This window comes from Zeus faber (genome assembly GCF_960531495.2).
Source record: "Zeus faber genome assembly, chromosome: 3".
In the NCBI taxonomy this organism is placed as follows: Eukaryota; Metazoa; Chordata; class Actinopteri; order Zeiformes; family Zeidae; genus Zeus; species Zeus faber.
Window position 1 is genome coordinate 18,546,259 of NC_137190.1, and position 21,428 is coordinate 18,567,686.

The 21,428-nt window shown below is 42.8% G+C and overlaps 1 protein-coding gene across 1 annotated transcript; it reads right to left on the reverse strand.

Annotated features, from left to right (window-relative positions):
• Positions 1 to 17,616: 17,616 nt before the first annotated feature.
• slc38a8b (solute carrier family 38 member 8b) lies at positions 17,617 to 21,048 on the reverse strand (the record flags this gene model as incomplete). Its single annotated transcript, XM_079998351.1, has 10 exons — positions 17,617 to 17,719; positions 17,852 to 17,903; positions 18,112 to 18,314; positions 18,415 to 18,562; positions 18,660 to 18,774; positions 18,957 to 19,014; positions 19,132 to 19,236; positions 19,340 to 19,496; positions 20,088 to 20,286; positions 20,860 to 21,048. 10 exons carry the CDS (start codon positions 21,046 to 21,048, stop codon positions 17,617 to 17,619), a joined length of 1,329 nt encoding a protein of 442 aa, XP_079854477.1.
• Between the last annotated feature and the right edge of the window lie 380 nt (positions 21,049 to 21,428).

The window sequence follows — 21,428 nt, forward strand, 5'->3', positions numbered from 1 at the left end:
GCAGTGGAAAAAGAATGAATTGCACTGAAGAAAAATGTAATCCTGAGCACACACTATTCAACCCTATTACCTGGCTCAATAACTTCCTAGCACACACACACACACACACACACACACACACACACACACACGCACACACACACACACACGCACGCGCACAACTTTACTTAAAAAGCCCCATATCTTTACAATTTCAGCAATTCTACATCATTTCACTTAATGAGTGATAAAATGATAACATTTCTATCATTTATTTTTCAATTAGACTTTCTCTCTGTTCCAGCTGAACCGCAGCCTGGTTTCCAGATCCCACAAAGCGTCCCTTCAAAGTTCCACACAGTCAATTATTCACACCCCGCCACGTATTCACATGTCAGTGTTCACCATAGCCGAACTGTACGCAATAAACTTTATGTGGGCTTTACTGAATTCGCCAATAGCAGAAAGTGCATTGAAATGAATGGAATTTTGCGCCAAATATCTCAGATGACGACAGATGACGGCGTGATCGGGGCCTTAGACAGAAAAGAAGAAAAGAGAAAAGGGAAGTTTTAATTGTGGTGAATAAAGCCCACGTCACATCCCAAGCAGGAATCCACGTCACACCCGACGGCAATAATTACCCGCTTGATTCTATGGGGATTTCTTTTTCAGAGGAACTTTGCCAAACATGGCCCTCCATACCATCCATACAACACAACTGGTAGATTGTTGAGAGAAAAGCTAATAATTTAAGCGTCAGTACGATGTTTTAGCAATGTTTTGGATGTGATACAGGTTTTGATAAATGCAGTTTAGTACCATTTTGAGAGTTGACGAGTGACCTTGTTGTTGAAGTGTAATTCATGCTTTTAGATCATATCTGGCAATAACCGTCCTCGTGGAAAATGCCTTTTCCATTTTTCTACCCATGTCTTTGTGGCATGTGAGTAAGCCCACTGCAGGCAGGATTGTTTCTATCATCCTCTTTATGCTCATCTCGCCATCTGCTCGGTTCTTCATTACAGTAGTAGGCGCCGGAGTCAAAAGGACATTGCAGATGCTGTGTGCTCAGGTATTACTAAATCAGGTTAGCTTTGCCATGATAATCACTTATCTTCTCCTGCTCGTTCACAGATGGTGAGAAACGGTTTAACCAGGGTAAAAAAGGCTCCAGGCCGCCGACACAGGAGTCATTCAGATGCTCCATTAGATCACTTCCACTTCCACCCCGGCCCGCCTTGCCAAGAACGGGGGCCAGGCAAGAGATTTTCGCTGGGGAAAATCCGCGACTGGCTCGGTTTGACATAAAGGGAAGCTTACCGAGGGAGCAGCCTTTCTCAAGTGTGTGAGTGCGATATTTTTCCCCGCATTGCTCTATTTTGCCTTCGCGCAATTTCACAAAATGATCACGATCATACCTACCCTGTGAACATGTACCACTCGGTACTTATATAAGACACTGACAGTTCACTGCTAATTAAACGTGCACACACATAAAAAAAAAACAGGAGAACAAATTGTCCAAATCAGAACTTTTGGAAGCGAAAGCGCTGGGCTTCGACTAATACAATCACACAGGGACGTGCACAATCAAGCTTCACTCATCTGTCGACTTTCCTCCCCCATAGCATACTTCACTGCAATGTTTTCAGCTTGTATCCTGTACCACGAAGCAATATATATTGCAACAAATATCATTTCAGTCAACGTACTCCATGCACGACAAAGAGAAGGATTAGACGTTTGTAGTTTCGCATCAGCGACGCCGCAACTTCTCTCCAGACTCCGATGCGGAGCAATTTCCATTATCCTTCAAAACTAAACTTGAATGATAACGGGAAGCGTCCGCAGAGTCAGATTTATTTTGGAATGATTAGATCTTGAGCTAAATGCAGATTTTAATTTTCGGTTCAGCAATTGCACGCAGGGCATCCAGCACAGCCTGATCGAGTTACGCTGAGCAAATCTGAGTCATCATCATAGATTAAACAATAGAACTAGAATTTATGATAATTAGTCCAGCTGGGGTGGGGCCAGAGCCATCTCTGAAATTCCACTGGCCGTGTCAGGTGACGCCCTGAAATCCCAAACTACGATTGGCTACCTGCTAGGTCAGAGGCGGGACCTTCGAGCCAGTGGGTACATTTAATATGTAAAGCAGACTTTGTTTGAATCAGTGTGGGCAAACATCAAGAAACCAGAGCTGATGCACCAAGTGTTTTTTTGTTTTCTCTCGCTTTTTTAAAAGAAAGAAAGTGAGTTTACTTTTTGAAATACACATCAGTTCAGAACTTCTAGCAGTATCTGAAATGTTTTATCAGTCTGGCTTCAGTGATAATGTGGCGCAGATGCCGTCGTCATCTGTCATTAGTTTATTATCAAACCTGCTGGTTATCATTGCGCGGTTTTCATGTGCAATGCTGAGGTATTGTGCTGCACCTAAGGTGTGAATCTCTCCTCATTGTTTTCAATTATAGAAAAAACTGAAGTGTGAATAGAATATAAGAAATTGATCTGTTATCTTAGTGATATATATTAATATAGTCTATGTCTAAAACAGATCATGTACATATATGATTATGATTAGTAAATGATCATTTTTAACACACTATTCTAAGTGTTCAACATTCCTTATAAAAACAAATGCACGAAACAATTGCAGAAAGAGCTGTTACCAGCTGTCTGTAGATACTTAATTTTCTGTATGAAGATAAATCCATAATTTAAAAAGAAAAAAAGTGTGTGTGTGTGTATATATATATATATATATATATATATATATATATTTGAAAAATTGACGGATGTTTTGAGGGATGTGAATGCTTTTATAAAAATTCTTTGCTTGGAAAATAAACTGTCTTTTGGGGGCAGGGGGCGGTTAAAACATAATAAACATCAGATGATGCTTAAAGCACTATGCGCTACTTATTGTAATATGCCACATGAAAAGATAAACAACGCGGATGCAGCTGAATAGTTGGTATGGGGTTTGCACCCCATACAGTCTGAGATAGGGAAGAAAATTAAAATAGACTTTTGATATGCTGACAACAGAGTGCTGAAGAACTGAGCAACAGTTCATTTATTTTTCTTTGGGCTGCTCCCGTTAGGGGGGCCGCCACATCGGATCATCTGCCTCCAACACCTTCTGTTCTGCGCATCTTCCTCCCTTACACCAACCGCCTGCATGTCCTCCCTCACCACATCCATAAACCTTCTCTTTGGCCTTCCTCTTTTTCCTCTTGCCTGGCAGCTCCATCCTCAGCATCCTTGTGTGGTGACCTGTAGTGAACTGAGCAGTTCACTACAGGTCATTCAAGACGGAACGATCAAATGCAACTTTTCCCTGAGGGTTGCAGAGTTCCATATAGGAAGTCCGTCACGCTCCTCCTCCGAGTCCCTCCAGAAGTACGCACCGAAGGCTTCCTTCTGACACCCCCAAGGGTGATAGGGATAGGGGATAGGCCGAGTCCTTCACGCTTGCCAACCGAAACCATACGACAGCGAAGGTCAGTAAGAAGGCAGCGGCTTCAGGGCAGGGGTGCTGTTCCAACTGCACGTGATGGAGGAGGACACCTGAGACCTGACGGAGCGAAGAGACGGACGCGAGCAGGGGAACGACTCCTGCGGTCACACGGGAGAGCGCAGAGAGCGGAGGCAGCGCAAAGACGCCCCCAGTGATCAGGTTCTGCGGGGAGAACGGAACGCGGCGCAACGGCTCCTGCCGTCCTGGCTCCCTGTCATGCCCCGTCAAATGATTAAATCCCAGGAAATGCTGCTCTGAAAACTTTCAAGCTATATTCTTCACAGACACCCCCACGCGGATTTATCCGCTGAAGAACAGACACTGACCCTGCGTTTTTGCTCCTACTGCCGAAGTTCGATGACGTGACGTCAGGAAGGAGAGCAACCTCCGACGGGATGGAGGCGGAGCAAACCACCGGGCGGGAGCTATTCCTGAACCCCTCAGTCTCCCTGGCCTTGGACAAACTTCACAGAGATGAGTTTCGGACCGCACAGAGTGCTTCCCCAACAACAACGTACCAGGAGGCTGTGTGGCAGTCTGACAGTGGTCCCTCCGGTACACAGCCTGTCGTCCCAAGGGCCACAGCGGAGTGTGTCGTTACCCAGGTTGCATGGCAACCCCTCTCAAGGCGTAGCCTCCTGATGAGGGTCTGCAATTCCCTGCGCTCATTGAAGGGGCCCTTTTGTTTCTCCTGTCCCAAAGGTCAACCTGCCGAAACCCTGCGGTAAGCTGGATTCACAGTACAGTGCCTCCATTGCCCTCGTGGTCGAGGTTGAGGTTTGTAGCCCATCTCCAGTCACATTGACGTGTGTGTTCACTTGTTTTGATGTAGTGACTTGGCGCTGCTTTGAAGGCCCTCGGGAGCTTCACACAGATGGATGGCGTTCAGCGCTCCACTCTTTAGCGCCTCTTCTGGAAGGAGGCCAAACGCAGCCACAATCTCATTGAACTTGCACCACGCCTGAGTACAGAGCGCTGCATTGGCAGCCAAACGTTAGTTTGAGTTTGAGTGCTGATGGCAGGCCTCCAGATCCTTGTCACTAAGCTGCTCCGTCACAGAATTTTGTGACATTTTTGTGGCTTGTCGCTGGCAGTGTTCTTGTGGAATTCGTTCAAGAGCGTTGTTTGGTTCAGGAATACACCAGTCACCACTGGATGGTTGTGCAATGGTTTTACCTTGTTGAAAAGTTCTCCAACTTCTGTCGCCGTTTCACTTTATCTGACTTTCGCCCTCTTCCTCATACCATGACCTCTGCTCATCCTCACCACTATACTCCCCCTGGAAAAATAGCATTAGTTGAGAAAAAAGGAGTGATTCATCACATCAAAGAAAAAAATCATCCATGTTTTCAGACTGCCTCGGTCTTGTGCATTGAATTCTGATTCAAATTATGTTCAGTGATTTTAGCATTAGGTCCGATGACGCCATCAAATATTGCCAAAAAACAACTTTGCATAATTACAAATCATGTGTCCTTCACACATTAAAATATGTATTAAAAACCGAGGTATTTTTTAGAACACTCTTACATACTATTTCCTCAATGTATTTATTAAGATGACTAATTAATAAATACATTTGTATATAATAATAACAGTTCGTCAGTTCGTTGATTCCTCTTTGTGTGAATGAACGTGTACGACTGTTCCTAAGGCATTCTAGCTGCTAACAAAATAAAAAATACAGAGAATTCTGCCGTTCCCCATACAGTATGAAGGTGTTACAACTGGCCACATAAGGGGTAAAAGCCGCGCATAAACCCAGTGTTCATACTATGTTGAAGCATGTCGTGTACTGCCGTCTCACTGTTCGTCTGCAGCCTCCAGATGAAGTGGCTGTTATGACTCCTGCAGACTACCAGGTGTAGCTGTGTTCCCCCTTCTCAATATCTCCAAGCCGAGGCTATCGTCACTAGTTTTATGATATAATCACTCGTTATACGCTATTATAACTAGCTATATACTATCATCACAAGTTATATGATGTAATCACTTGTTATACACTATCATAACTAGTTATATACTATCATCACTTGTTATATGATATAATCAGCCATTATATGTTATCAAAACTAGTTATGTACTGTCATCACTAGTTATATTATAAAATCACTCGTTATACGCTATCAAAACTAGTTATATACTATCATCACTTGTTATATGATATAATCAGTCATTATACGTTATCAAACCTAGTTATGTACTATCATCACTAGTTATATGATATAATCAGTCGTTACATGCTATCATAACTAGTTACGTACTATCATCACTAGTCATATAATATAATCACTCGTTATACGCTATCAAAACTAGTTATATACTATTATCACTAACCAAATAATATAATCACTCGTTATACACTATCAAAACTAGTTATATACTATCATCACTAGTTATATGATATAATCACTCGTTATACGCTATCATAACTAGTTATATACCATCATCACTAGTTATATGATATAATCACTCGTTATACGCTATCATAACTAGTTATGTACTATCATCACTAGTTATATGCTGTGCCATCAAGATGGACCTTTGAACATTTCACTCTCTGACTCTCCTTCATCAATGCGCGGTCCGGAGGAAAGTTTCTTAAAGCCACATGCATCCATTTTCTAAACTCGTCTAAAAATGTTAATGTGTTATGCCACATATTTGGGATTGGGTCTTTCAGAATTCATATCCGAACAGTTCTTTTAAATGTCATTTTATTTGTATCGCACATTTCAAACACAACAGGCAATTCAAAGTGCTTTACATATAAGGCTTAAAATACCTAACATCGAAGCAAAGGTGAATAAAAGCATAGCAATAAAAAGGCCAAAACAGCTTTAAAAAGACATAATAACTCACAGGATAAATGAGACCATTTAAAAAAATTCAAAACCTACACGGGTGCACTCATTCCGGATTGTCAGATTCGTCTCTTTCTATGGACTGCGTATGGACTTTCTGTGGACCGTGTTGACCTCTTTGTGCTGCCTTATTTCAATTATAAGCAGCCATTACGTACCATTGACTGATGGAGTCCACCCCATAGTTAGAGCATCTGGGTCCTGCAATTTATCCGTCACATAATCTTATATTCTAACTTAAATATTGTTAAATTTTATTTTTCCTAATTCCAAGGTAAATGCAGATTATTGTGACAACAACCCAACATATTATAAAAAATATAAAAAATAAAACACATAGGGTGAAACATAATGAAAACCCCAGAGTAGCAGCTCGTAATCTCGGTCCGTTATTTAATCAATCCTTTCATGTCCCAGACCAAGTAGCACTAGGCCACCAAGGCTCCAGCCTGCTTGTATTTAGGTCATAGCGGCTCCTTTTAATTTGTTGACCACAATATCAGGGCCTACTGAATGATAACGTACACAGCGTCCGACCTCGCGGTTGTTCTGGAAAAATGTCACTCTAATCTCATTGGTGCCGACAGCTCAGAATTTATTAAGAGGAACCCTTATGTTTTATACCAAGGTCATGGTGACAATGTCCCTCGTCAATAATTGAAAAGGAATAATTAAGTAAGACATGCCAAACCTTACTGCGCAGAAAAAAAAAGTGATTTTCAACAGTCCCAATGATAGTGTAGGTGCCATATAAGTGGACTATTTGAACTGAGGCCAAATAAGAAGGGTGGTGGCTCCTCACTACAAAAATGTAATTAAGAACGTGTAACTGGTGAATGTGCATGTGCTTTAGGGGCGTGTAAGGCATGCCCTGCATGTGGATGTACTGCATGAGAACAACCTTGTTTTCCTTGCTGCAGAGATATAATCATCAGCCGGTGATTATCGTCATGGAGATAAAGGGCATCCGTCAAGCTAGTTCTGCACCTTCATTGGAACGGTGACAGAAAATCTTGACCCTCTGGCTGAACTCAGACTGATCATCATTCCTCCGGCAATAAGTTCAGGTGAAGGAGAGGCCTCTGTAGCCTCAAGGGTATAAGCACTTCATCTAGGTGTGTGGGTGTGTGTGTCTGTGTGTAAGTGAACAGCAGAACAATATGATGTTATCTCCTCTTCCTCTATATCATGCAAATCAACTCACAGATTAATCCATTCTTTCATTCATTTTAATTGTTGACTTTTACGGGAGCACTGGGGCTTAAAACCATCGTAGCTTAAGATAAGATAAGATAAGATAAGATAAGATAAGACAAACCTTTATTAGTCCCACACTGGGGAAATTTACATTGTTTCAGCAGCAAAAAGGGGACAGCAGAAAACAGAGAGCATATCAAGATAAGCACTATAAACAATATAAAATATATATTTAAAAAAAAAACATAAATAGGAACCTGAGTACTAAGTGTATTGCACATATCTTGACACATTGCACATCAGGGATTGCACTTTCTTTTTTTTCTTTTTTTTTATGTAAAGAAATTGCACGTGCGTGTGTGTGTGTGTGTGTGTGTGTGTGTGTGTGTGTGTGTGTGTGTGTGTGTGTGGTCTACTGGCTGCGCTGTTGGTTATACAGTCTGACAGCTGCAGGAAGGAAGGACCTGCGATAGCGCTCTTTCCCACACTTTGGGCGAAGCAGCCTATCGCTGAAGGAGCTCTCCAGTGCCATCAGAGTCTCAGCTTAGCCATCATCCTCCTTTCTCCCACCACCTATACTGGGTCCAGGGGGCCCCACAGGACAGAGCTGGCCTTCTTGATCAGTTTATCAAGTCTCTTCCTGTCAGCTGTGGTGACGCTGTTGCCCCAGCAGACCACTCCATAAAAGATGGCTGATGCCGCCTCGGTGTCGAAGAAGGTCCTCAAGAGAGCCCCCTGCACTCCAAAGGACCTAAGTCTTCTGAGCAGATAGAGGCTGCTCTGACCCTTCTTATAAAGTGCATGTATGTGATTGTGCCAAGAGAGTGCCAAGTTACGTCAAGCTCTGATCCAGCTGAGGGAGAGGATGACAGTGTGGGATGTAGAATGTGGAGTAAATATGACAATTTGGAGGTGGGGGGGGGGCGTCCACCCCCTTCAGTAGACTGGCTGCTGTACTGGAAGGCCATAGCTGAAGATTGTTAGATTGTTTACTGTGGTGTTGGTGGTGTGGTTTAAGGTGCGACACCTTTCTTGGGTCTAAGTAATTGGGCCCAGGATCAGGGTGGCTGTACGCCTGTTGCTCATTAGAGCAATCAACAAGCAACAGGTAAAACCCCCATGCCCCCCCCCACACACACAAGGCCCTCCGACACAGAGACAGCAGGTGGAGTTGAAAAGTACCAATTTTAATGTAGAGAGTGGGCATGATGGTATAAGCCCGGAGCGGATGGAAGACATCTCATCTGATCCTGGGCCCAATTACCGAGACCCAAGACAAGCATGGCTGCTTAAACCACCCCACCCCCAGACCACATTTACGTGTTCATGTGATTATGTGCAGTGCATGTATGCGCAGTGGAACATTTTGAATAAGGAGCTGCAACAAAAGGCACCATCTTTTTCTTATCTTTTCTTTTTGTTTTTCTTTGCTTGTTTTTTTTCCCTCTCCTTTCTTTTTTAAGTTTTATGTTTGTGAGTTGCTTTTATATGGTATCGAAGGTTTGCATATCTTGAAAACACTAATAAAACCTAATTTTTGTGAATGAATTTCCGGCCCGCTCTGATGCTGTAGTGGGGATAAGCATATTTCCCTAAAGGACCGCACATGGGTTTTATATTCATTGGACACATACATACATCTTTTTCATTGTAAGACTTGACCTTTAAAACGTCAAACTGGAATTTCCATTAACTATTTTGTATTACAGGGTTTTTTCCCCCTCAATATTATCAGCTCAGTAGAATGTTCCTTGTTCCCTGAGGGTAACTGTGACTATTACGCTCGCAATGTAGACATCAAATGAAAATACTTTGAAATACATGTTTTACCTTATTAACCTATACGTAGGCCTGTCCATATGTCATGATCACCTGTCATTTTATGTATAAATAAGGAATTCTGCCGATTGAATCACATTTTTAAGGAGAAATTTTCAAAGCCAGTGTAAGAAACAAGTGAAAATAATATCACAACGATAATTTAAAAATGTATATGAGGGCCATTTAGAGTCATTAGTAGCAATGAGGTATGATGTCTCACCAAGCATAATCTATACTTGGCCCCCATATATTCTTTGTGGACATTTTATCTGAATCTTTATGACGATTCGCTTTTTAGACAAAACAATGAATACAGTAGGTCTATTCCGCTTTTGTGCATGAGTTTCTATCCCATAAAAATACAATACACATGGCCCTGCATGTGCAAAAAACACACACACACAGACACACACACACACACACACACAGACACACACACAGACACACACACACACACACACAACACACACACACACACACACACACACCCACACACACACACACACACACACACACACACACACACACACACACACACACACACACACACACACACACACACACACACACACACACACACACACAAACATTGTGCCATAAATCCTCTGAGCTCCACGCCAACAAATTATTAAGCAGTGATATCCAGCCTGTCATAGCTGTCGCTCTATACATCGCTGTCCACAGCACAGATTTACAGTCCCATTACCCACAGCATCTGTCCCTGATCTGGGCCACGACTACGTAGGTCAGTGGAAGGAGTGAAGAAGAAGAAGAAGGGTAGCATTGGAGGGAGCATTGTGCTTTAACAGACGATGAGTTTAACTTCAGATTAGCTCACATAGGAGCAGAAGCTCAAATAGCTTAACTCAACAAGAACTCCAAAAAATACTTCATTGTAAATGCAGGCATTGGCATTTTTATTGAGTTTTGCTTTGTAGCCACCAGAAAGAGGATGTAAAACTGTCTGTGGACAATAAAGTATATCCTATCTTATCTTATCTTATCTTATCTTATCTTATCATATCCCAGCAAACATTTATTCAACCTGCGTCAAGGCCAACAAGTCCAATAGACGTCAAATCACAACGTGACTTTTCATTTCATTTCCCGGCATTGAAAACATAATCTTATACCCCTTTCCTACTTTCCAAAAAACCCGGTAACACCCACTAACATCCGGAATTTGTCACCAGTGGGAAAGAAAAAAACCCGGGTCACAGTTCCGGGTCAAATGACCCGGCAATAGACACAGGTTTTAATCGGCTCCACCTCCGATGGCCTCTGAGGTGAACAGGACACCCAGACCGACACGCTAATTTTGGCCCCTTTACTGGCTCAATGCGACACGCGATAAAAGTTCTGGACATTGGCGCGTTAATAGACAGGAATATCCGCGTATCATTCTATCATTTCATATCACATTTAGAATTCAAAATCAAAAGCAGAAGTTATTGACTTTTTTTCCCCATTGTGGGACCATGAAATGTTTGAATGAGTGTGGGGATCGCACCGTGGGGAGCTCCCCGCCGGGCTCCGAGCCACTTCAGCACCGCCCCAAGTCTCTGAGCCTTAGTGTAGTAGTGTAATGGTCCGTGCATGAAATACTGTTTAAAATAACAATCATATAACTTTGTAACTTTGTAATCAAATAGTGTTATTGAAAAATTTTTTCGCACCAACATTTACAGGAAATGACTTTACCCTCCAAGGCATGCGCAACAGGTCAGGTGGCATCATTCCACTTCGAGTTCCACAAGACACGCGAGATGCAGGTGTGGTGTGGCGATGGTGTGGTTTGAGCAGTCACACCTGATCTGGGTCTAGGTAAAGGGGACACAGGATCAATGTGGCCGTACACCTGTTGCTCATTGGTTGGTCTAATGAGCAACAGGTAAAACCCCCATCCCCACACACTCACACAGGAGAGGAGCGCTTGTCATGGCGCGCTGTCCATCTGCTCCTGGGCTTGTTCCACCTAGCCCACTCTCTACAATAAACTTGTGGTTTCTACCCCGTCGTCTGTGTCTCTGTGCCGGAGGGCCCCGAAATCGGCGCTCAGGTGGCGTGTGGCAGGCACGACTGCCACAGCAGGTGAGTTTAAAAACCACAATTTCAAATGGAAATGAATTTGTAAAGGCATTATTCTTGTATCATTTGCATGCTTAACTTTTGCGTTTGAGGCCACATGACGTTTACTCATAGATAGCTGGTTTTCGTATTTGTACATGTGAACTTGTCGAGGAGAAGCTATCACGCTAGCTGCGTGTTTAGAAATGGAACAAGTGCATACAAGACAGTACGTTGGGTGGCAAAGCATTTTCCCTCTGCATTAGTCCTGTGAAACTTTTGGATCCCAATAAATGCATTTTTATACATGATTTTGTTCTGGTTTATTGAGAAGTAAAGTGTAATGGTTGTGAATATGTTTATAACAGATTGAGAAATGTACTTATCTACATGCAGTGCAAGAGCTGTGCTTATTATAGATTTTGTGTGTGTCAACATCCTACTTTATGTACATTATTATTTTATCTACTTTATGTCAGTGGTAGTGGAAGCTATACTGAAAGCCACAAATTCGCAAACTACAAGGTAACAGAAATTTTGCTTAATACAGTTTTTGTTTTTCATTCTGAAAAATAAATTTCAACCGATATGAAATGTATAAAGTGCCTTGGCTTAAATATATCTTATATGTATTTCATTTTATAAAATATATATAATAATAATAATAATAATAATATTAATAATAATAATAATAATAATAATGAATGTTATAACAATAATAATAATAATAATAATAATAATAATAATAATAATAATAATTATTATTATTATTATTATTATTATTATTATTATTATTGTTGTAATTATAATTATAATAATATTAATAATAAATGTTATAATTAATGTGAAAATACTTTTCATATAGGTTGAAATAATGTTGTCTATACAACAAATCAAAAGAAAAACTTTCAGCCCCTCCACTAGACGTCCTATCAACCTCCAGGACCAGTGTTAACTAGACGTTGTCTGAGAGACCACAAAATGTTTGCTGGGATCATATGTTATCTTAACAGGTTGAGGGCCCCCACAACCACCTTTGGCCCCCCACAACCACCTTTGGCTGAAGGCCCGATCGTGATTCAAAGATGTTCCCCTTTCCCTGTGGAGAAAAATCTGTCTAACTCAGAACGTCTTAGCACAGCATTAATCATTTCTGTCCCTTAAACACATTTGTTTCAACTGAAATCATAAAATGAGACCTACACCTCCTCTCATCTGAGTAACTCCACCCATGGCTCTAGCGTGAGCATCGAAGCTAAAGATAATGATGGGAAGGGCTCCGTTGGCTTACAGACCAGCACCAACATTTTAGAAGAAAGAGGAATTAATACCAACTCTCCCTCGTCTGCCCAAAACGGCAGACGAGGGAAATGTAAGTATTTGCGATGTGTGTGTGTGTGTGTGTGTGTGTGTGTGTGTGTGTGTCCATGGAAGGTTGACTGTACTGTAGGCTCCACATTTCTCCAAACAAAACCTTAGATGTATTTATTTTATTTATTTTATTTAGTTTATTTTATGACGATTTTCTGCGTTGATCTGGTTGTGCTTTGCCTATCTCTCCCAGTGCAAGAACTCAACCACACAATAGGCCTAGGGTTTTCAAGACGGGTGGGGCGCGTCTGGTCGGTTGTGGTGGGGCGGGCCCTCACCCTTGCGTGAAGCGCAGGTGGGCGTCGGGGCCCCGCTGGCTCGCCTGCAGGAGGGGGGGGGGCGGTTGGTGGGGTGTTGGTCTGTTAGCGTGGGACCTGGCTCCGGGCCTGCGGTCCCTGCCTGGCACCCGCGGCCCGGCTTCTACGCCTGTGGTGTGTCTTGTGCCTGCACCGGGTTAGGTTGTACGTATGTGTGCACCTCAAGGGTGCAGGGTCTCCTCACCGAATCCGGGACTGGGTTAAGCTCTTCAGGGCTGGGCGTGGGTGTTGCTCCATGGGCTTCTTTGGGGGCTGGGCGGTCTTCAACGGCTGCAGGGTTAGGTGCTTGGGGCTTTCCTGCGGCCGTGGGGTGGCTGTACAGCTGAAGGACTCAGGGGTGGCTTTGGGCCTTTTCCGCTACTTGGAGGTGCTACAATATGATATCGACCTGATACACCAGAACCAAATGGGACTAGTCCCGTACACTCACCGGTGGAAACTTCACATTTACACACACACACACACACACACATACAGGTGCTCTCATCACAGGCACACACACACCACCAGCACCTGCTTTGATCACACCCCCAACACCCTCCTGGTTAGATCCCTCTCCATTTCTTCTTCATTAACTGCCATAACTATGACAGGAAGAGGCCACATACCCAACTGCTTTTCCAATTTTTTTCCGGACTTAATTAACTGTTGTTTGTTTTTATGTTTACGTTTTTGATGTACATGTTGTTGTTTGGTTCTATTTGTTTCACCCATGGTGATTCTCCCCCTCTTGGAGTAGTGCTAAGTTTTTATAGACCAAAACATGGTAAAATAGTTCTCCAGGGAGGGGGATTGGTGGCGGTTCTGTGCAACAAAAAGCTGTGCTCTTGTCAGCCTGTAGGTCGTCTACAGGACAGAGTTATTGCAGCAGTTCTTGATGATTAAAGACTGAATAAAGAGTTGCATTGTAGGTTGAGAACCTGAACTCCATTTGCAGACGAACTCTGTCCTTGATGCAATGGCATTAAAATTCTGTCTGGCATGCTGACAGCGCAGGTAAAAAAATTATAATTATATATATATATATATATATATATATTCTGACTTTTCCGTAATTGAATGAAATTAAAAAGCCCCGACGTGTCCTGCATTGCACCAAGCTCTGCTATGCTCCAGACACTAAGGTGAAAGTTGGAACAAACTTTGAAATGAGGCCTTGTAGACCTTATATGAGTGAAGGTTCAGCAACTGAATTGCTTATTCCTCAGATTTGCTCAGAAACACATTAAAGTGTACGGACGAGGTGAAATCAGTGAAAGTTTACACAGTATATAAAACCTGGAGAATGCTGTTAAGCTCAAACCCCATTGGCTCAGAACTAAGAGTCTCGGGAGGGTGGCTCCTCCCACTTGGGAGGATGGCCCATTTTCAGACAGGGTGGATTGGACGCATGTTAGAATGGCTCGAATGCATGATCTGAGTGGTATTTTTGGCAAAAAACTTTGAAAACATGTTTTGGGGATCTGGGAGACCATATATTAATTTGGTGAAAAAGAGCATAATAGGTTCACTTTAAAGTGTGTTATTATACATCCATGTCAAAAGGAAATGGTATCGGGGTGACATACACCGATCAGCCACAACATTAAAACCAGTGACAGGTGAAGTGAATAACATTGCTCATCTCGTTCCAATGGCACCTGTCAAGGGGTGGGATATATTGGGCAGAAAGTGAACAGTCAGTTCTTGAAGATGATGTGTTGGAAGCAGGAAAAATGCCCAAGCATAAGGATCTGAGTGACTTTGACAAGGGACAAGTTGTGATGGCTGGACAACTGGGTCAGAGCATCTCCAAAACAGCAGGTCTTCTGTGACGTTCCTGGTATGCAGTGGTTAGTATCTGCTAAAAGTGGTCCAAGGAAGGACAATCCGTCAACCGGCAACAGTGTCATGGGCAATGTCAATGTCAAGACCTAAACAATATTAGGCAGATGGTTTTAATGTTGTGGCTGATCGATGTATTTTGCCACTGATATATTGCAGGCGTTGATGGTTAAACTTAAACAAACCTGTAATTTTACAGGCTATATTTTCAGAGTTGAAGCTTTCAAAGTAACCAAACTCAACTGAACTCTGATATTTGAATCTGGAATGGAAAATTCTGCCTGAGCTTTGTGAACTTTGATTCATAAAGCTGGTTTACTTGCAGATGTTGCTTTCTGGAATAGCTCCATGGAGCAACCCAATTCCTGTACACGCGCTTTAATTTACTCTTATGATGCAGCACTGCCCCCTGTCTTTTGACAAGAGTACATGGAATAAGGCAGCCCGTATGTTTCATGGTTCATTTAATATCGATCCAATTAAGGAAATAAATACTTATTTGTCTTAATGAATATACAACAATTTAAATATTGTGGTTACTCTCTTGGTGTAGATATCCAGTATATAGTACTTATATAAATCGTATTATGATATACAGTATATACATACATACATACACAGCAGGGGCGTGTCAACAGGTGGGCTTGGGTGGACATTGCCTACCCAGAGAAAAGCCTTGCCCACCCAAAGGAATCATCTGCCTATCCAATGAAAACTTTGAAAAAGATCCCTGTTTCATACCTTTCAACCCTCGAGTTTTTCCCAGAATTCGCCAGTATTTTTCCCTTCTTTCCCGGTGTCCTCCCGTTTAAATATTTTCCCGTAAATCTCCTGTATTTTTAACCTATATATATATATATATATATATATTTTTTTTTTTTTAAACGGTGCTGATAAGAGCGATCTCCACTCTGATCGCGGAGATCGAAACAAAACATACATTTTTGTTGTTGCCCGCCTAAATAATCCAAATGTCCACCAAAAGATGACATCCTAGTAACACCTCTGATTTGCAGTGTATATAGTTCAAGTTCAAGTTCAAGAGATTATTTGTCACATACATACTTACACGGTCGTACATATATGCAGTGAAATGTCATGACTGTAAATATATATACACCAATTAACAACACCATTGCTTATCTTGTTACAATTTCACCTAAACATTGAAAACATGTTTTGGGGACCTGGGAGACCATATATTAACTTGGTGAAAAAGAAGGTTCACTTTAAAGTGTGTTATAATAACAGACTGTAAGTCGACTTCTACCTCCATGTCAAAAGGAAATTATATAGGGGTGGTATACTGTACACCAATCAGCCACAACATTAAAACCACTGACAGGTGAAGTGAATAACATTGCTCATCTCGTTCCAATGGCACCTGTCAACGGGTGGGATATATAATTATGTGACAAATAACCTCTTGAACTTGAACTTGAACTATATTAGGCAGCAAGTGAACAGTCAGTTCTTGAAGTTGATGTGTTGGGAGCAGGAAAAATGGACAAGGGAAAGGATCTAAGCGACTTTAACAAGAGCCAAATTGTGATGGCTCGACGACTTGGTCAGAGCATCTCCAAAGAGACAGGTCTTGTAGGGTGTACCCAGTATGCAATTGTTAGTACCACCTAAAAGTGGTCAAAGGAAGGACAACTGGTGAACCAGCGACGGGGTCATGGGAGCCCATGAGCTCCTTGATGCGTGTGCGGAGTGAAGTCTAGCCCGTCTGGTCCGATCCCACAGTAGAGCTACTGTAGCACAAATTTCTGAAAAAGTTAATGCTGCTATGATAGAAAGGTGTCAGAACACACAGTGCATCACAGCTCGCTGTGTATGGGGCTGCGTAGCTGCAGACCGGTCAGAGTGTCCATGCTGACCCAGTCCACCGCCGAAAGCACCTACAATGGGCACGTGAGCGTCAGAACTGGATGGATGGCCAGGGTTCACGTCCGATCCGATCAAACATCTGTGGAATGTTCTGGAACAACAAGCCCGATCCATAAAGTCCCCACTTCACAACTTACAGGACTTATAGGATCTGCTGCTAATGTCTTGGTGCCAGATGCCACAGGACACCTTCAGAGGTCTTGTGGTATCCATGCCTCAACAGGTCAGAGCAGTCATATATATATATATATATATATATATAATTTTTTCTGTTATCTATTATGTTATCTGTTATCTTATTATTGTTATCTGTTATCTTTTTCCGATTTTCTACCCTGTCTTGTTTTATTATCTACCCTGCCTTGTTTTTGGGTTTTTTTTCCGTTGTAAAGTGTCCTTGGGTTCCTGAAAGGTGCTATATAAATCCCAGTTGTTATTATTATTATTATTATTATTATTATTATTATTATTATTATATGTATATGCATATATATACTGTGTGTGTGTGTGTGTGTGTGTGTATATATATTTACTTTTTTAAGAAGGAGAATTCTACTCCATTATTACCAAACAACAATATTTTAAAATAAAATGTATTCAGCAACAACATAAAATATTTCTTTACAAGTTTACAACTTAAACACATTCTTGATCCATGCGGTACACGAGCGTAGATTAAAAAAAATGCATTCCTCTAAATACCCTGTATGAAGCTGCTGCCATGAATTGTGGTAGTTTAATGTTTTTCACTTAAGTGTTAGAATTTGTTGAAAAGTTCCATGATGGCTATAGTCGTACTCTGTCCAAAGATAAAAGCTCCGACAACAATAGTTATGACTCCCCATGCGGTCAGCATCACCCTGCAGAAGGGTGAGAGAGGTGTGGAGGGGTCAAGTGTCATAGCAATACAGAGAAAGTAGTATTTTATATAGTATTTAATATAGTACTTCAACCATGGAACTGGAAATGTGGCCCTGACACTGTGCCCTCACCTGACTCTTGGAGACACAGATTCTGTCTGGATTGTGAAAACCAGGCACAGACCTGTAAAGTGTCACACACACACACACACACACACACACACACACACACACACACACACACACGCACACGCACACGCACACGCACACGCACACCAGATGTCACTGTTTAATACATTTGATCCACTTTTCAGCTCAAAAAGGCCTCCGAACTTGCATGTACAGGCCCTCTTGCATGCAAATGTGTGTGTTTTTTTGTGTTTTTTTTATACCAGGAAAGATGAAGATAAAGAAGGCGCTGATTCCTCCAATGACACTAATGACATCACTCATGTCTGGGACAAACATGGCAATGAGAAGGGTAACGCCGATCCAGATCACAGTCAGAACCGCTCTGCAGCGGGTCTCAAAGGAGCTGGTGACGACACCCTGCTGTCGTCTGCGCAGGCGCAGCATCACGTCCATGATCACGGACCTGTTCCAAGACACAGGAACTAATGATATCTTACAGCAAACACACATTAGGTCCGTATTAACATCTGCTCTACTTTACAGCACACTCGATAACTGCTTACCTGCCCAGGAGTAGAATGATGGGATAAATAGTGATAATTGATATTCCAAAAAGGAGTCGGGCAATTATCATGACCACATCATTTCCTGGGTATGACATCAATATGTCTGAGGCGACAGCACGTCCAAACGTCAAGAAGCCATACACGCCTGATCACGGAGAGAGGGGGAGCACACAGTGGCATCAATCTACGTGCACAAGGTATTAATGTAAGACATGAAGTTAGGAGTTTGGAAGTTATCTCACCGGTGAGAGTGTAGACGAGCAAACAGAAAAACATTGATAACACGGAAATGATCACCCAGTGGCTGAGCTTCCGGTTTTCCATGCTGCTGTAGATCGCGATACAAGCCTCGTGACACTGAAAATAAACATACACATATAAATACGACCGTAACCGATGGAATAGAATACGTTTATCTCCTCGAAGGGAGGGCAGACAGTTTGTGTAGCAGGTGACAAGATACAAAAGAGAGAAACCGAATACAATCTAACTATCACAAATGAGCATAGGCTACACTGATTAAACCACGTGGTTCTTACCTGGAAGCCAAAACAGATGGTGGGTACGACACTGAACACTGAGGCCCATGAACTGACACTGGAAATCACAGAACAAGAGGAGTCATGAACATAGTGAATTTATGAATGTAAATAACACCTTTGTAATGACTGAAGCCAATGATCAGACACACGTGCAGCTTTTCCACTCACTGACCCTTGGCTTTGCTCGGGAGTTACTATGACTGTGTGGCCCTCCGACAAGTAGTATTTGACAATCACTGCCGCACACAGATACGTTGCTGCTAATGTGCCCAATACACTAACAGGAGGGGGGGGAAATGTTTTTATTTATTTTTTTATCAGAATGCACAATTACGTTTAAGATATGATTGCTCAACCATGCTCATATTAATGGTGTTTACCTGGTGTATTTCTGGATGCCGATCTCTTTGGGGATCGATAGAGGGAGAATGAAGACGAGGCACATGATGAAGAGGGCAAATCGCTGGTCAGTGTACCAGTGGTACGGCATTTCTCCCTCAATGGACCCCATCACTGTCACATACAGAGATATACACACTGGAGAAGCACAAGAGATTCAGACTCACACACGACCTTCAGCAGAATATCTCTTGATTTTTCTATACTTAAAGAGTTGGAGTAACATTATGGTGGATCGACTTTTATAAGAAAATCAAAACAATAGAAAACAGCTCGAGGGCATGTTAATCTCGTCAGACTAGTAACACTGAGTTTGGAAAATCCAGCCGCACCCGAATCCATGCAGAGGTTCGGATTAAGTTTGGTTCGGTGTGCATAAATCTAATCAAAAGTTCAATTTAAAATTGAAGCAGAGCCAGAATGTTAAAGGGTTTGGGGGAGGATTTCAATAAAAAAACCCGATAAATTCAATAAAAAAAGATGCAAATATAAAGGTGTCCAGGTTTCTGCGAATGCCACAGCTTGCATGGAAGGTGATCGCTGGGTGGATGGATAGAGGGGGAAGAATTTTGCACGTTCTACCCCCCAGACAATTGTAGTTTGGATTACGTCCTGAGGTGATTATCACAATATTGGGTTCTACAGCCCTGATACATATGCTCAATTATGGGAATGATGATGAACTCAATGTTGAAAACGTCCGTTATTCCGCTTTAGCTGTCCGCTTACACTTTTCGAGCTGATCCTGGACGACCACCAGGAAGGCCACGGAGATCATGAAGAGGTTGAAGCTGAAGCAGACCTCGCAGAGCTGCCCGATGGCCCGTCCGCACACCTCTCGCACCACATCCTGATAGGTGTTCTGCCTGCTGACGGAGGAGGCGTAGCCTAGGATCACCAAACCACTGATCAGGAACACCAGTGAAACCTGCAATTACGGAATGGAGTCAAACCCAGTCCACACATCACAGCAACGTATTAAGATCCATGGGAAATTCGTGAAATAAACAGGTAACAGCATCGTAAGGTGTTACGACTGGAATTCTACCACAATAAGTGTAACTACATGTGGCATTTGCAAAACTGTGTCTCGGGGGTCTGGATTCCGACTTTCATTAGAGCCATCTTGTGAACATATCACCCACTTTCACACCATGGGGAGAGAACATAGTGGGAACGTAGCATCATGGAGAGCCCCTCTGCCCCTCTCTCTCTCTCACACACACACACACACACACACACATGCACGCACGTACGCGCACACACACGCACGCACGCACACACACACACACACACACACACACACACACACACACACACACGCACGCAGACACACACACACACACACACACACGCTGAAATATGTGTCCTTATAGAAAACAGAGGTTTAGGCAAAGCAACCAACTGACTGTTGAAGACCAACATTTAGGTCTCACCACCACCCACATTTAGCTGTCCACCGCATATCTTCAGGTATCATGAAATGGCATTCCATACGTACCATTTCCACACTGATGGCAGTAGTCACTCCCCCGGCCTTCTGGAAGGCCCAGGGGAAGTTGAGGAGCCCAGCTCCCAGAGCAGACTTCAGCATGATGAAGACAGCTCCGAAGGAGCCGAGCCGTGGGGGGTCCGCGTGGGAAGCCGACCGGGCCAGGAGGCTGATACTCTCCCGGGCAAGTTCCTCCATAACCGAGCACTCCCTCGGCGCTCGTCAAGACCTTTCGGAAAGACTCGCTGTTTCGGAGATCGCTGGAAACGGGAATCCAGGTTTATCAAGCGACAGGCTGAGAGTTCTTACTTTCCATCGCAGTGTGATTGTGGAGCCTCTGCCCTCTGCCTGACACAAGAAGTAAACCTTTGCGGTTGAAAAGTGCTCCAATATATAGCCCGCTTCCACCAATGGCACCAGAGCCATCGTCCCATAAACACACACTCCCACACACACACACACACTCCCACACAGACACACGTCTCACTCTAATTAGACATTTCGGCAATCAAGCTTTTCACTACCAAGTGGAACATTTAACACATAAACGTGAGCAGTGTGCGACCCTTCATTCTTTC